General features: G+C 54.0%; 1 protein-coding gene across 3 annotated transcripts; it reads left to right on the top strand.

Annotated features, from left to right (window-relative positions):
- Positions 1-2203: 2203 nt before the first annotated feature.
- On the top strand, positions 2204-10744 carry SNCB (synuclein beta). 3 transcript variants are annotated; one of them, XM_069592832.1, is made up of 6 exons: positions 2204-2497; positions 3130-3259; positions 6012-6053; positions 6265-6383; positions 10142-10231; positions 10570-10744. In XM_069592832.1, exons 2-6 carry the CDS (start codon positions 3139-3141, stop codon positions 10600-10602), a joined length of 405 nt encoding a protein of 134 aa, XP_069448933.1. In that variant the 5' UTR covers positions 2204-2497; positions 3130-3138; the 3' UTR covers positions 10603-10744. The 3 variants fall into 3 exon arrangements, with proteins under 3 accessions (XP_069448933.1, XP_069448934.1, XP_069448935.1); XM_069592833.1 differs by having other exon boundaries at positions 2220-2539; XM_069592834.1 differs by lacking the exon at positions 2204-2497 and having other exon boundaries at positions 3076-3259.
- Positions 10745-17171: the final 6427 nt, after the last annotated feature.

The following is a 17171-nucleotide window of genomic DNA, read 5'->3' as shown; positions in this document are numbered from 1 at the left end:
TGGACCAGGAGATTATCATACTAAGTGAAGTAAGTCAGAAAGAGAAAGACAAATATTATATGACATCACTTGAAATATAACACACATGAACTTATCTCTGAAAGTCAAAGTCACTCGTCATGTCCGACTCTGCGACCTCACGGACTTTACAGTCCATGGAATTCTCCAGGCCAGAATACTGGAGTGGGTAGCCTTTCCCTTCTCCAGGGATCAAACCCACGTCTCTTACATCTCCTGCATTGGCAGGCAGATTCTTTACCAGCTGAGCCACATGGGAAGCCCAGGAATACTGGAGTGGGTAGCCTATCCCTTCTCCAGTGGATCTTCCCAACCCAGGACTTGAACCAGGGTCTCCTGCATTGCAGGTGGATTCTTTACCAACTGAGCTATTAGAGAAGCCAATAAATAAAGTCACAGTCATAGAGAACAGACTTGTGGTTTCCAAGGGGGCAGGGAGTGAGGAGGGGATGGATTGGAAGTTTGGGATTAGCAGATGCAAGCTATTATATATATAATATATATATAATATATATATATAATGGATAAACAATAATGTCCTGCTGTATAGAACAGGGAACTATATTCAATGTCCTGTGATAAACCATAATGGAAAAGAATATGAAGAAGAATATATAGTGTATAACTGATCACTTTGCTCTACAGTAGAAATTAACACATTGTAAAGCAACTATATTTCAATAAAATAATTTTTAAAAAATCAGTTAGCTGCTCACATTACAGTTTGGTACCCTGGCTTCTCTCACCTCACACCATGTCTTGTACTCCTATATCAGTGCACATGGGTCTAACCCATCCTTTCTAATGACAGCATTGCACTGAGTGGATGAACCATAATTAACTAGCCAGTCCTCTACAGATAGACATTTAGATTATTTTCAGTTTTTTTTGTTACAATAAACTATGCTGCAGTGAACAGCCTTGTACACATGTCTTTGTGTGCTTGTGAGAGTAGAGATCCAAAGGATGAATTCCTGGAAGGGGAACTGACTGTTGGCTCTAAAGGAGCATGCATTTATGTCTTTGGTAAACATTGCCAAATTGTCTTCCAAAAAGCATGTGCCAGTTTGCAGCTCTACCAGCAATCTGTGAACAATTTTTTCCAGGCCCTGCATAGTCTGGCTCCTGGCTGCCCTCTCACCTCATCATCTGACACTTACAGACCCTACCTTTCCAACCACAGTGCCTTTGCGGATGCTGTGTCCACAACCCAAAATGTCCTTCCTCCCTTGTCTGCCAGATGAAATTCCACAAGGCCCAGCTCAGATGTCACCTCCTCTGTAGCTGTCAGAGACCCGTTCCTCTGGTATCCCACAGCTTCCTGGGCATAATTCTGACATACACCAACTAAGGACCTATGTGTGACTGGCACTCCAGGGTCATTTTGCCAATCCAGACCGTAACCGCAGGAGAAAGGATCATGTCCACCTCCTTCTCCTTCCTTGTTGTTTCTTCAGCTACACTGTGTTTTATCTGTTATCAAGCACAGTCCTGCCTCAGGGCCTTGGCACATATAGTTCCCTCTCTACGGATCTTGCCCTCGAGCATCCTGGCCTTGGTGCTTCTCTGGGATCTCTGCTCCCATTCACCTCCTCACAGAGGCCTTCCCTGACCGCCAGATCTCAAGCGCCCCTATTCTAGTAAGTCTTGTCCATCTCCATTTTATCATCTCCGTGACTCTTATCACAAGCTGAAATAACCTTTGGTTTAAGCATTGATGTTTATTTTCTCTCCCGTATCTCATCTCTGCACACACACTAATTCACTACTGCAAACTCCCCAAAAAGGAGGGGTCTAGTTTTCCTTTTGTGCTGTCTCCAGCCTCAAATCTGCCTGGTACCTAAGAGCTCAGTAAACGTTCGCTGAATGAACCATCCATATTTTACAGAAGAGGAAACTGACATTCAGAAAGGAGGTCTGAGTAGCCAAGGTCCCACAGTTAATAAAGACCTCCAAACCCATCTACACACTAAAACCAACTGCAGCATTTCTCCCCCGTACTCAGCACGCCGCATTGTGTCTCCCACCAGACTAGGTTCCTGGGGGACAGGACTTGAGTCCGATGACGCTCCGGGGTCCCCAGCGGCGTGTCCCGGGCCCGCCCCGTGAGGCTAGCGGGCTCCGCGGAGATGTCACCCTCCCCGCCTCCTGTCAGTCAGGCCGAGGGGGTGGCGCGGCTGCCAGGGGGGGTTGCTGAGCTCAGAGCTGCCGCAGCGCCCCAGCCGGAGCAGGAGCGCGCGAGACAGCAGGGCGCTAGGAGCGAGCGGCGGCTGGCGAAGCACTCCAGGCCCGGACACTACTGCACCTCGGCTCAGGGCTCGTGCTTCGTCTGCTGCAGACCAGCCTGAACGCCTGGCCACGGCCCGATCCCTCATCGGCCGGAGCCCACCTCGGCCCAGCCCAGCCGAGCCCGTGCGTCCGCCTGCTGCAGCCTCTGCCGCAGCCGCCACTCCATCCCTAACCCGGGCCCCGCATCTAGGTGAGGCGGCGGCGCTCCGGGAGCCCCAGGCTGAGGAGAAGGGTAAAGGTCTGGGAATGGAGTGGAGGGGGAACGGGATGGGATGGGGAAGGGGCCGGAGAACGTAAACAGTACGCCGCGGGGTGCGTGTCCGTATGCGCTCCGGGGTAGGTATCTCTCTTGCTTGGTGTCTGCAGCTGCCTGGATGGCCGTGTGGCCGTGCACCCGCGCCCGTGTGCCCCGTGGTGTGTCCGCGTGTCCGTGCGCGTTCGAATGTCTGAGGGTCCTGTGTGTGCACGTGAGCGTGTCCAAGGAGTATGTTTGTTTGCGTGGCCGTGTGTCTGTCGCGTGTGTACAGGCAGGCCCCCGGGCTTCGCGCCGTGCCCAGCTCTGATTCCGCGGGGCTGCAGGTTGCAGGGCCCCGGATAACCGAGGCGGGGGGCCCCTCCTGCGTCCACGGGCTTCAAGGACGCTAGGACTCGCCGCGGCCCTGTGGCCTGGCACTGGGGAAGGGAGTAAGATGGGAGGAGGTTCCGGGCCAGAAGGGCGCCTTCGGTCTCAGGGGGAGGGATGGGACACCTGCGGTCTCTTCACAAGGGCTGGGGTGAGGATTCGGGCGAGCGCACCGGTGCCCGTGTGTTCGTCCTCCCCAGGCCGCCAGGATGGACGTGTTCATGAAGGGCCTGTCCATGGCCAAGGAAGGCGTCGTGGCTGCCGCGGAGAAAACCAAGCAGGGGGTCACCGAGGCCGCGGAGAAGACCAAGGAGGGTGTCCTCTACGTCGGTGGGCGAGGGGCGGGGCTTCCGGGGCTGCGAGGTTTGGGGGTCCTCAGAGGGGACAGAGCCGAGGTCCTTAGAGCGAGGAAGTGGGGGGTCTGGGCCGGAGAATATGAGTCAGCAGATGGGGCCGGGTTAGCAGGGGTCACTGAGGACATAGCCAGCCGATGGAAACCTGGGTCAGTGATGACACGAACTGTCGTGGGGAATGGAGGAAGGGCTGATGAGGGTGGAGTTCAGCTGAAAGTCCAGAGAAGCAAGGCAGGGATCAAAGGAGACAGCCTTCTTCTGCTTCTTCTTCCCATTATTAATAGTTATCTGGTGTTGAACTCTTACTATCTGCCAAGTAAAGTGTGAAATGTATCTGCAATATGTATTACCTCATTTAATGCTCCCTGCCCATCCACAGACCAGGGAAACCCCTGCTTCCCAGAGCTTTAATTGTCTTGCTCAAGGTCACAGCTGACAAGACCTGAAGCTGAAGTTTGAGCCAAGCTTTATGGATTCCAAAGTGCCCCCCTCCCCTTACCACTCTCCTTCCTGTATTGTTGGGGCTCCCTCCCAGCACTGCTCGCCACCTCTGAATCTCTCCTCCCAGTGGTTCCACCATTGGCATCTCTCCTAGGGGTCCACTGTCCTTGCAACTGCCAGCTGTCATCAGGAGAAAGGCCAAGTGGTTAAAATATCTCACCCTAAGAGGGGGGGGAGGGAGCCTTCAGGGTCATTTGCATAAAGGGAGGCAAGAAACTCTGCATGCAGTCTGCTGATTCAGGGCTTATTTTGTGTGATAGAATTATCTTCTATGCAGGCTGCAGAGGGTTGGTTAACCTGCCCAGGGCTGTGGCAGATTTGGAATGGTGGTAATTTGAAAAATACTTATTGATCACCTACTCTGTGCTGGTAGGTGCCGGCTCTGCTGGTGGTGAGGTCAAGTATTCCAGTCTCGGGCTTTGACATCCAGTGGCTGGGGTGGGGAGCCACTTTGGTAATCAAAGAGGGTAGCATTTGAGCTGAGCCGAGAAAATAAGGGTGGTTGGGGAGGGAGGTGCAGAAAAGGCAGGTGCCAAGGGCCCTGGGATGGGGCGAAAGATACTGGGTTTGAGAGCAGAGGGCAGAAAGCAAGGGTAAGAAATGAGATCAGCAACAGCCAGTTCATGAGGGGCCCTTGCAGGCAAAGCATTAGTCTGACTGCCATGGCAGACTGTGAGCCAGGGACCGACATGATCTGGCTTCAGCATAGAAAGTCCCCTAGGACTCTGGGGACAGGACAAATTACAGGGAGGCCCGCTGGGAGGTAACATAGCCACTAGATGAGGGTGGTTAGAGCTAGGGCAGAGGTGATGGAGACTGGGAGAAGGCTTCAGCCCACACCTTCTGGATCCTAGCTCTGGCCTCCCTCTTCCCTCAGCCCTTTCACTCCGGTGGACCCCTGACATCCCTGATGCTGTCTCCCTGCTAACAGACTCAACAACCACCTCCTTTTCCCCCAGGTTGTCACCTCCTGCTCCTCTCCCTGAGCAGGAACTCCTGATGGTCCCCAGCTCCTACTCATCAAAGACTCAGCTCCTCGTAGCCTAGCATTCAACCTGCCTCGTGGTTCCATCTCAGTCTCCATCACTCTGAGCACACAGACCACATCAACGTGCTCCATGCAGACCCTGAAATCACACCTCTCTAGGTTCCCTGTCCCTCCTCAGTCCCCTTTCTGCGTATCCACTGCTCCCCATTTGTCAAGACCTGGGAAACACCCCCCACATCCTGCACCCCTCAGAGGCCCAAACTTCCTCTCCCCACTACTTTGAGGTCGAAGGCACCAACTTTCCTCTTCTCTGTCCCTTATCTGACAGTGAGCCATCAGCCTGGGACTTGAGTCAGAGACTGTGCCAACAAGTGTTCATGCGAGGAATAAATGGAAGTGCTTGCACAACTACCCCCCCCCCGCTCCGCCCCCAGCCACCGGTCTCTGGATGTGGCTAGCCTTAGCCCTGAGAAGCCTGTCTGCTTGCATCCTCCTCCTGCCAGCCTCAGCTGGCCCACACTCCCATTTCTGGCTCTATCAGCTGTTGTCTGGGTTGCCAGATCCTCAGGATGGGAGACATCCCACTCTCCCGAGGGTTCCCACCCCCACCTCAGGACAGGCTCTCTCGCCTTTCCCACTTGCTACTCTTCTGGGAAGACCCAGCCCAATGCCGTAGCTGTCAGTCACCATCTTCACGTCACCCTTAGACCCATCCTTCATCTAAGACACCTGCTACTTTGGCCAGAAGGAGAGATTTGCACCCTATTTAAAAGAGAGTCTTAAGAAATGGAGCAGGGGGTGTGGGGATGTGAGTGTACCGGGGCAGGATGTGGGCAGTTGTGCACCAGGGGCACCTTTCCAAAGACAGAATCTTTTCGCCCCACCCCCAGGTCCATCCCCACCCCCACCTGCTCCCATCCAGGGCAGAGGATTAAATGAATCGGCAGGCAGAGTGCTTTCCCAGTGCTGGATCATGGGCAACATCCAGGGGAGGGTGGGTGGGTCAGGGCACGGGAGGCCGGGGTGGGGGGCTGTGGGGCAGGGACAGACAGTGGGGAGAACTGGACATCCAGATGACACAGGCATGGAAGGGGGCACTTGTGGGATTTGGAGGCCCAAGAAGGCAGGGAAGGACTAGGATGCCCATTGCTGCCTGGGTCCCTCTGCCCACTCTGTAACCACTGTGCTTGCTGGCATCTGTTCCCTCGGCCCTTAAATGTGCTCCGTCTTGTCCCTACAGGAAGCAAAACTCGAGAAGGGGTGGTGCAAGGAGTGGCCTCAGGTACTAGCCCAGCCCTGCCCACTTTTTCCCTCACCCTGGCCCAGGGTCTGCTGACATCCAGAGAGTGGGGGCAGAGGGTGGCGGGAGAGGGCACCCCCAGAGCTTTCGGCGGGTTGTAGTGCTCTGTGGGAAGTCAGGCCCTGGAACACTACGGAGGAGGAGGGCATCTATGTCTGCTTGACCTTTGCCCCCAACCCTCTCCCTGACGCAGTGGCTGAGAAAACCAAGGAGCAGGCATCACACCTGGGAGGAGCCGTGTTCTCTGGGGCTGGGAACATTGCAGCAGCCACAGGTCTGGTGAAGAAGGAGGAGTTCCCCACTGATCTGAAGGTGAGCTATCCTTCAACACACACACACACACACACCAGGTACACCCACAAATCTGCCGCCAGGCTCCCTGCTCCCCCAGCCGGCCTGGGGCACAAGCCACCTTGCCTAACATTCTGCAGGGCCCAGATAGACACAGCTCGGCAGGAGTCTGCATGTGGCTATGTGCGGGCATGGCGCTCCCCGTGACTGTGACCCAGATCTGGATTGGATGCATGTATCCTGCTCATGAGTGTGGTCTGGCCTGCTTTTGGCCTCATCTGCATAAGTCACTGATTGTTCCCTCATATCTTTTCAGTCAACAAGTATTCATGCCAGGGAGGGATTGTTCTAGGGGTTACCACGGTGAATGGGTTCCTACATTCACGGAGCTGACTCTGTAGTGGGAGAAGATACAATAAACAGCTAGCCTGTACACAAGATGATTTCAGACAGGGATATGTGCTATGAAGAAAACAAGAGCGATGGGATGGAGAGTCAAGGGGTGAGGGGCAACTTTAGTTGGGAGGGCTTCTCTGAGAAGGTGACATTAGAACTGACACCCAAGTGATGAGGCACACCATGTGGGAAGTCTATTTCAGGCAGGAGGAACAGCACGTGCAAAGGCCCTGAGGCAGGCGTGAGCAGAAGTGGGCCATGGGGAGGGGTGAACTGTGTCTCACAGATTTGTGCAATGTTACCCCAGGCAAATGGTGGCAGCAACCCATGTGTGCACAAAGTCAGGTACCTTCCTTAGGACATGCTGCAGGGTAAGGGCTGTGAGCTCTGGAGCCCCACAGAGCTGGATCTGAATCTCAGCTCCATTACTTCTTGACTGCCTGGCCCTGGGCACATCCCGTCATGTCTCTGAGCCTGATTCTTTGCCTCTAAGACAGGAGATGAATACAAGAGGATTTTGTGTAGATTAGAAATAATGTAGCTTAGAGGTGTTCAAAAACCTAAATGTGCATCAGATCACCAGGAGGCCAGGGTAACATACAGACTGTTGGTCCTATTCCTAGAATTTCTGATTCAGTAGGTCTGAGGTAGGGCTAGAATGTACACTTCTAAAAGGTATCTGGGTGATGTTGATGCTGCAGGTCCAGGGATCACATCTTGAGAACCACTGATGTAAAGAGCCTGGATGGCATACAGTGAATGCTCAGTAAGAGATGATGGCCCCACAATCACAGGATCAGCCTGTGTGTGCCCCTAGGGGCTTGTGTCACAGGTGTGCTAGGACGTTGAACTCTGTGGATCTATACATCATCTGCACAGACCCCTCCTGTGCAGTGCTCCATGTTTTCCACGTGCAAATGCCGAATCTGCCTCCATGGGGGTGGGGCCTCCTTCCATGTTATCTCGGCATGAGCGGATCCATCCATTGTCTGGGGGAGGAGACCACATAGCACCCTCTGCTCTAGACACTCTGCTCAGTTGGTTCCTTCTCTCCGCTCAGAGGTTCTGGTTCAAGTCCTGTCTCTGCATTTTACCAGCTGTGTGAATTCCCATTTCTTATCCTTGTTTCCAGTGATCACTCCCATTCACTGATCTCTTGTGTGGGCAGGTGCTGTTCTAAATATTGTACATGGAGTCATTCAATGAATCTTCACAATGTCCCTATAAAAAAAGGCATCACAATTAGCACATCTTATAGGTAAAAGAACTGAGGCTCAGAGAGGTGAAGTGACTTACTCAAGATCCCAAATCCTGCCTGCCCCCCTGAGAAAGTAGTTGGGAGATGCTAAGCTCAGATTCATGTCACTGTAGTCCCTTGATGCCAACATGGGACCAGGCCCAGTACTAGGGTGCAGAGAAAGCAGAGCCATCAGCTTGAGGCTTGGTGAGGGGGCCTTTGCACACGACCATTTTTCTCAGGCTGCCTTCCTCTTACCTGCACTTGTTGACATTTCAAACTTCCTGTCTCAAAAGAACTCAAGATCATAGACTTACAATCCAAAGCCAGGTGTTTGGGGCCACTGGCCCCATGGAGAACTCATGGAAGCTAAGAGTGTGTGTTTCTGTCTCTACCTCTCAGTCTGCCCACACATAGTATCGTGGAAGCCTCCCCACACGCATACAAAGCAAAGACACCATCCCTCTTCCCATCTGAGGCAGCTGAGATTAGAGGTGAAGCAACTGACCTGATGCCAAAGAGGTAGTGAATAGCAAGGCTGGGGTAGTTTTTAAGCGAACTTCTTACTGAAGTATATTATGCAGAAAACACACAGATCCATGGAATTTTCACAAACTCAGCTCTCCCCAGGTAATCAAGCACCCAAATCAAGACATAAAACACAAGACATAGCTCATTAGAAGCCCCCCTTACACTCCCTGCCACCCCTACTCCCAGGGCTAAGAATAGGGTGAGGGAAGTGAAGTGCCTGGGGCACAAAATTTAAGGGGGTGCTTATTCCAGGGTCTCGTTTATCCCAGGCACCTGATTCTCCTCACCTTTATCCTGTCCCCCTCCACAGATAATTGCTTCTATCACCACAGATTATCTGAGTGTCTGTCAACTTCACGTAAACGTTATCCTAAAGCACACGTTCTTTTGTACCCGGGTTCTTTCACTCATCACTAAGAAGGGGAGTCAACCACGCCTTGGTGTGCACTGGGTGTCCCCATGCTAGACGTGCAGTACCCTCTGTGTGATAAGACCATAATGCACATATCCATTCTCCTGCTGTTGGACATTTGTTTCCAAACAATGTGCAGAGCTGGGATTCTTCACATTCTGTTTCTTTCCTGGGTTCTGGTCATAGCTGGGTGACTTGGGGCAAACTAACATTTCCCCACCTCCTGGGCTGTGGTGGACTCCCTGTAACTAGGGGAAGTGAGCTACGCCAGGAGTGTAAACTCATGTTGTCACAGGGCCCACCTAGACAGGTAATGTGAAGGAGCTGAAGCTGCCTGGATGGAGCTGGAGCAACTAGAGTGCCGAGGTGCCAGCCCTCATGGGTCCCAAGATTCTTACCTCTGCCCAGTAGGGAGGGACAGTGGTTACATGTGCAACTGGGGGACGGGGTGGGGCCCCTTGCCTACAGAGCATGAACCTCAGGTTACTGTGTGTGCCCACGTGGGCAATCAGCTCAGTCTCGTGTTTGTGCACACATATGTGCTGGCTCACAGGGGACTGGCCATGTGTCTGGCAGCCCCCTATTTGCATATATGCTGGCCTGCACAGGTCTGGGCAGCAGATGCTGTGGGGAGGGGAGAGTCTTAGCTCGCACATCCAAGCAACACCATGAGCTGTTGCTTCCAGCTTATCTTAAAATAGCAACAGCTGAAGAAACCAGGCCACACAGGGCCCTGGGGGAGGGATGGGTGGAAAGTGGCAGGGGAATGGCTCAAAGCCCCTGCTCAGCTCTGTCCCTGAGCCTCCATCTCCCTCCAGCCCTGAGGAGCCTCCAGGGTTATCTTGGGGTCCTCATAAGCACCCCCCACCTACAGAGCTGACACCAAGAGGGACAAATGGATGATTATGTGTGCTATCTCCCCATTCCATCCAGTCCCATCAAGGGAAGTACAGGAGGCTGTCAGCTGCAGGGAGAGGGGTATGGGTACCCACAACCCCTGGACACCCCCAGCTTCAAGCCGTGATTGGAGGGATTTCACTGCTCCATCCCATTTCCAAGGCACTCTAAATACACAATTAAAAATTCTGGTTGCACTGCCAACAAAGCCCAGCCTTCCCCCAATCAGCCAAAATCTTCCCAGGGTAGGAATCTGGGGGGCATGCCCAGCTGGCCTCAAAGGCCTTGTCTCTTCTCTTCCTGCAGCCAGAGGAAGTGGCCCAGGAAGCTGCTGAGGAGCCGCTGATCGAGCCCCTGATGGAGCCTGAAGGAGAGAGTTATGAGGAACAGCCGCAGGTGAGGGGTGGGGCTTTGGGCATCCCCAGCTAGGGTGGGAGGTTCCTGGCAGGATAAGTTTGGGCCAGTGAGTTTCCAAGCTCCCAGACCCCAGACCCCAGACCCCAGAGATGGCAGCAGGGAGGGAGGACAGATGGAGCCTGTCGCTGGGTCTCAGGCACCCCTGCCCAGGAACGTCCCAGCCGTCCCCAAATTCTAGGTCTCTCCCCTGCCCAGAGGGAGGGGCGTTCACTATTCTTCCTGGTGGGCGAAGGGACTCGGGGCGCGGCCGGGCCACTTGGTCTCCAACCCCTTCCTCTTTTGCTCTTCTCCACTCTACCCCCATCCCTCTGATGCAGGAGGAGTATCAGGAGTATGAGCCAGAGGCGTAAGGGCCCAGGACGGCCCCCCACCAGCAGCACAATCCCTTCCCGGCCCCCTGCCCCGCCCCCCAGAGCCAGGGCTGTCCTTCTACCCCTTCTCCTCAAAACACGAGATCTTCCTTCGCTCCGAGGTGCCCCCTCGGAGCCCGTGTTTGAGTCTGTCTGTCTGTCCTTCCCGTCCTGGGGCGTGGACAGGGCTGGGGCTGCGGCCAAGGCTGGGAGTCTCGCAGCACGTATGTTGCCCCTTCCGCGCCCCATCCCGTCCGGTGTATGCGCGGTTGTAGCATGTTCTATGTGTTTTTAAACGAACAGGAAAACGACGGCTCCCCTCCACCCCCCGATAGAGGCTCTCTGAAGGGCCTCCGGGCACCCCCGCCAAAGCCCTCCAGCGCACTCCCACATCGACCCCAAGAACCTTTTTTTTTCTTTTAAACCAAAACCAGGAGCCAGGCTGTGCCATGACCCCTCCCCCAGCCGACCCGGTCCGAGCGCGGGCGTCATGTGTCGTGATTGTAGCATGGAGAGTCCCCCACCCTCGTGTGAGCGTGTTCCGGGAGGGCGGGTCCGGCCGCCCCCCTCCCCGCGTGTCCATGAATAAAGCCAATCTGTCTGTAGCAGGCGCCGCACGGGCGGGGCAGGGCAGGTCTGGGCTGGGCGCTGGATGGGGGCGGCCGACAGACTTCCAGGTTACAGCCTGCCTCACTCCACTCTTTGGGGCCCGGCACACCCAGCCCAGGTGTAAGACTGACCACCTCGGGCCTCAGCTCCTACCCTCCCCCATGGACCATCTGGACGGACGCGGCACACCCCACGCCTCGCTCCCAGGCTGGGACATGCTGCTGGCAGGGAGGCGGCCTCGGGCGCCACCTACTGGACCATAAAGCACCTACTGGGCGTGCTGGGCGGAAGGAAGCCCAGTGCAGCCGAGGTGCAGGGCCCACAGGCTCACACCTCAAGGCACAGGCGGCGAAGGAGCATCGACGGCTACGCGCGCGCGGACTTGTGTGCACTTATGCTGGTCCTTGCGCGCCAACCAGAGTGTACGCACGGGACAGGCGCGCACCTGCGCTCACGCGCGCAGCTCGCTGGCCGACAAGTGCAGAACCGGGCGCGCACTGAGTTGCACGCACACCGCGAAGCTCTGGGAAAACAGCAGCGTGATCACTGGAAGAAGCTGCTGACCCTAAACTCCCCCCACCCCTCGCCAAGAACACTGACATGCACATACCCCTGCGCACACCGGCCCGCTGCAGAAAAACTCATCCCGGAGGAGAGGAAATGGACAGTTGTCCCCCCCAAAAAGGCAGAGTTTGGGCAACGAGTGCTCCACTCTTCCCAGAAAAGCCTCAGAAAGTTTGCGACCTCGGCTGAGGTGAGCTAGGGTCTGCAGAAATCTGGGAAGCCCGCCCGGAACCTTGCGCAGAACGGTATCTGCACTGCTGCTGCTAAGTTGCTTCAGTCGTGTCCGACTGTGCGACCCCATAGACGGCCGCCCACCAGGCTCCTCTGTCCCTGGGATTCTCCAGGCAAGAATACTGGAGTGGGTTGCCATTTCCTTCTCCAGGTATCTGCACTAGAGGGCCCCCAACACCGCCTCAGCACTGGGAAGTAGGGGCGGAGAAGCCGCGGTGCTGCACAGAGGCCCCGCCCCAACCAGGGCGAAAGCACCGCTCTGATTGGCATAGAACACACCGCGCCCGCGTCGAGGCCCCGCCCCAGCCAGGGCTAGGCCCCGCCCCCGCCGATGCGGCGCTCTTGCTCTCTTTCGCCGCAGCAGTAGCTTAACCTGGCTCAGACTCAGGCCACCACCCCTGCCCATGCGGAAGCCCAGCACCTCCTTGCCACGGTAGCCCCTAAACCTCGCCTGATCAAGACGCCATCCTTTCTCTGCCAAGTCCGACCTCCTTTCCGACTCAAACCTTGCTTCGCCCTTGCAAACCTAAGGGCTAGAAAAAGCTTGCTCCATTTATTCAACCCCCAAGTGTTTAGCACCCCCTCTTTCCCTGAGTTGTTGGGGGAGGTAGGGTGCAGAAGGCCTTGAACTCTGGGTCCACCAGGGTCACTTGAGTCACTTTGGCCTGCAGTGAAGGAGCCTTTACTTCCGGAAGTACGAGGCCGCTGGCAGACGTGTGTGTGTGTGTGTGTGTGTGTGTGTGTGTGTGTGTGTGTAGGGAGAACAAATGGGGGTGGGGTGGGGCCGTGGGGGGTCTCTAATTCTCTGGCTCAACATGCGAGTACTAGGATGTCCAGATCATCTTTGTCTGAATTAAGACATTATTTGCAACCCACAGTCCACAGGGACTGCAGACTTGTGGTCCTTAGGTTGAATTTGGCCTTTAGAGATGTTTAATTTGCTAGCACAAGGTTTAAATATTTTTCATTTGATTCCGGTTGGCCACAGTCCCTTTCCCTCCCTGTTGCGTTCCTCCCATCCACTTCACTCATTTTCATGAACTGCTTCGCCTCTGAGGAATTTGAGTTTGTCACGTCCTCGCCAGCTACCAGCACCTGGTCCCCATTTTTAGATGCCAAAACCAGGTTCACCATCTGCTTGTGAAGAGCTTTATTCCTCCTTCCTGGGTGCCAAGCCACGCACCTGGTTTTCTGAGCTCGATTTTCTGCTCAGAGACCAATGTTCTCATCTGCAGGGGTCACTTTAAATGCATTCCAGGCACAAGCCCAGAAGCGTCAGCGGAAGATGCCAGCCCTGTGTCAGACCCAAGTCCTGACTGTGAGTGCTTGTGTGGGAACACACAGCTAGCTCCTTGGTGCCTCCCTCATGACAGGGACTGAGCCATTTCCCCAGTGCGCAGCATTTCCCAGGCATCCAGCACTTGCCTCCATTCATTTCACTTGAAACCATCCTCAAAGATTCCTTGTTATTTGCCCTAATTTACAGCTGAGAAAATGGAGGCCAGAGAGGCAAACTTACTCGCCCTAGGTCACATCACTGGGAAGTGGCAAAGGCCACACTCAGCCCCAAGCCTGACTCCGAAGCCCTGTTTCTTTGGAATTTTCACAAAAGGGACTTGCTCTGAGGGGAGACAAAACCCACCGACAACAGGAAAATGTGAAGCAGCAGAGTGGAGATAACAGATGCTCGAGCAGTTTCAGGGAGGCAAGTGAATGTGTGTGTGGTGGGGTTGAGCTGTGTATCACACTTACATATAGATACAGGTATATTTCTGTTCACACGTGAAAAAGGAGGTTGTCCACGTGTTGGGTGCCTTTAGTCATTCAACAGTGTGTGATGCTCACCTGCTCTGGTCCTAGAAGTAAGGGGCTACAGGGAACAGCCCTGGGGTCACTGCCCCAGAAGAACTCATGTCCATGGATCAGTGAATACATGGATCGAGACAATTTGGGGTTTTATGGAGAACATAAAATAGAGCCATGTGATAGAATGTGGCACAGTAAGGGTAGTGACCAACATTCAATTGGGTGGAGCAGCTCAGGTGTCTGAGAGGCTGAAACCTGAATGAAAAGGAGGTGCCCGGAAAACCTGGGGAGGGCGAGCATTGCAGTGCAGGAAGAGCCCACCTGTGTTTGCATGGACATGGGGTATGAGGTCGGTGAGACTGAGCTCAGCCAGGCCTTGGAGATCTGGGAGTCTGGCCCCACCCTGGCTGATCTACACCTTCCAGTCCTTTGCGGCTTCTTTCCTTCACCTGGACATCTGCCTGCCACTCTGCCTGTTGAAATCTTCCCTGCCGCTGAGCTTCCCCTATTTCTCCAGCCATAATAGACTTCTCCTTGTCACCCCCATCTGGCTCAGCTATGCATGCGAAGACCCCCTCCTCACCTGTGTCAGCACTCTGCGGACCACTGCTAGCTGGCTAACCTGAGACTACCGTCTTCTCTGATGAAGGCTCAGCGGCTGTTTCCCTGTGCCCCACCCTTCACTCATTTCCCTCCCCATCTCCCCGCCCCCACCTCTAGTAATACAGCTCCACTGCTTTCTCTGGAACTTTATTTTTGTTTTCTCCCTTCCCTATTTATAGCTCTCTCCCCTCCGAACCATCCCTGCATCCATCCTGTTGCCTAGAAACCGGCTCTGGGCTGAGGGTGGGGGAAGGCCAGGCTGAGACCAGGCTGGGGGAAGGAAGAGCTGTCACCCACTCCCCCTCTCAGCACCGCCCACAGCTTCCCAGAAGCCCACCCACCCCTCTGCCCAGCACTCACAGACGTTTTTAAAAAGATAAAACAAAATGTGAAAAACATCAGCCTTTGTGAAGTCCTTCGTGGCTTCTAAAGGGCATGATGCACACAACTGCATGCATGCCTCTCAACACCCTACCACACCGGAGGCCCGGACCCATCATTTCAGATGAGCAAACCAAGGCTTTGGAAAGCAAAGGTCCTATAGGTCAAGTCTTCTCAGTAGAAACTCTATGGCTCTGCGCTTGTCATTGTTCAGTTGCTCAGTCGTGTCTGACTCTTTGCAACCCCATGAACTACAGCACGCCAGGCTTCCCTGTCCTTCACTATCTTCCGGAGTTTGCTCAAACTCGTGTCCATTGAGTTGGTGATGGACTTGTTAAGCTTAGGATATTGGCCTGAAACATGGAAAAGAAGATTTTAAAGCATAAATGATTCCATAATCTATTAACTGCAGAAGGGCAAAGAGAATAATTTTGTCATGATCCTCATACACCAAGCCACCAGGCATGCCTCCTCCATACGCTCCGCATACCCCCTATTTTGCCACGCCCCTGTGCTACTTCTGATGCCCCAGCCATGGCCCCACCCTGGCCCTGCCATGCCCCATATACTCATGCCCTCCCCACGCCCAGCTGCAGCTCAACTCCAGCCTTAATGCTTACCTTCCACAGGTTGGACCAAGAAGCCTAAAGTTTGGTTCCTAGCTCTGTCGTTTCACCCACTGTGTGACCTTAGAGAGTTCACATAAGCTCAAACCTAAGGATACTAATTTCCACTCCTAAGGATGCTGTTAGTCCACTCTAGAACTAATAAGAGAATTAAATGCAATACTGATGAGAAAGTGCTTTGAAAACTGTAGAATATTGTAACATGTGAGTAATCCATTAGAATAGTAAATATTGTTATCATTGTTATTAAAGCCAAAAAGTGGGACAAGGGAGCCAATGTGGGTCCTGGAATCAGAGAGGGAGACCCATGCTCATGTCCAGGCAAAAGGGTCCTCTTTCCGGGAGAACAAGGGGCATGGGCAGGGGCTGCCTGAGCGCCTGCAGACCACTGAGGAGTAGAAGTGGGCACAGAGGCCTTCTTGTGCCTGATTCCTCCTTCTCAAGTGCCCATGCTTCCTGTCCTCCACCCAAGGCCCATCTCTGCCTTCAAAATAGGCTCTCTGGGCAGAGTAGGGGAGAGGGCTGCCAAGGAGCAGCTGGGCCATGATTCAGCCTGAGTCACCCAGCCAAATCCCAGGGCCGCCCCCAGCTGGGCCGGGGCCTACAGCTGCTGGGGGGAGGAGACCTTTGTGGGCAGCAAGCTGTGCTCATAGGTGTCTGAGCCAGGGGCGCTCCTGAAAATCAGGGCAGTGCTGTGAGGGGTTGGGAGTGATGCACATGAGGAGGTCAGAGAGAGGAGGAGGAAGATGACCTCATGGGCATCAATTCCCTGCACTAACTAAGGAGGCAGTGTTTGCATATGTGTGTGTGTGTGTGTGCACACACACCTGTGCACACATGCATGTTGCATATCTATCTGACTAAATGAAGAAAGTCTCATAGTGTGGGCAGGATTCTTCTCCTGACTTTGTCACTTTCTAACTTTGTGACCCTGGCAAGTTACCTAACCTCTCTGAACTTCTGTTCCCTCAGCTATGAGATGGGAATAGCAATATCAATTTCAGATGATTTTTCTTAAGGCTTAAATATAATGAGATGATGACTGTAAAACACTTAGGCAGTCAGTAAATTGTACACCACCACCATCATCACCTGTAGGATTCCGGGTTAACCCCCCTGCATGTATGAGGACCGATACATATGTGAATGTTTGTACCCAGTGTCGTGTGCATACAAGCCTGGAGGAGGGTGGCTAGGTGAGTGTTTCTTGAAGGAGCAGGTGCCTGTCTGTTGAGTGTGCATCTCTGAAGCAAAGAGAAGAACTTTCTAGGAAGTTGGATTTATATAATATTGCCTGCCATGTGATCCTGTCCCCCTCCCCCACCTCTCTCCTCTTCCATCTCTCTGTTTCCATCTCCCCTCCACCCCCACCACACACACACTTTCCTAGAGGCTATGATTTGCTAAAATTTGGCCTACATCAGGACCAGTGTCCAGAAAGGGATGAGGAGCCATGGATGCTATTATATTAGAAATCTCAGACCTTCTCAAAAGCCTTTAGCCTCTAGCAAAACTAAAATGGGGGCAGATCCCAAGGGTGGTGTGCCTGGGTGTGCAAGCAGGACTGTGCGTGATGGAGTGGATACAAATATGATCTGAACATGAGAAGTGCTGTGTATGTGTGTGTGTTTGTGCACAGGAGAGGTATCAGGGGGGTGGCTGCTGCCCGTGCTCTGGTACAGTCTGCTTGTCTCCATGGTGCCTGTTGCCACACACGCTTGCTTTTCAGAAAGTCACTGGGATTGTTTA

This window comes from Ovis canadensis, chromosome 5 (assembly GCF_042477335.2).
Source record: "Ovis canadensis isolate MfBH-ARS-UI-01 breed Bighorn chromosome 5, ARS-UI_OviCan_v2, whole genome shotgun sequence".
In the NCBI taxonomy this organism is placed as follows: domain Eukaryota; kingdom Metazoa; phylum Chordata; class Mammalia; order Artiodactyla; family Bovidae; genus Ovis; species Ovis canadensis.
This window is presented reverse-complemented; position numbering and strand designations above follow the sequence as displayed.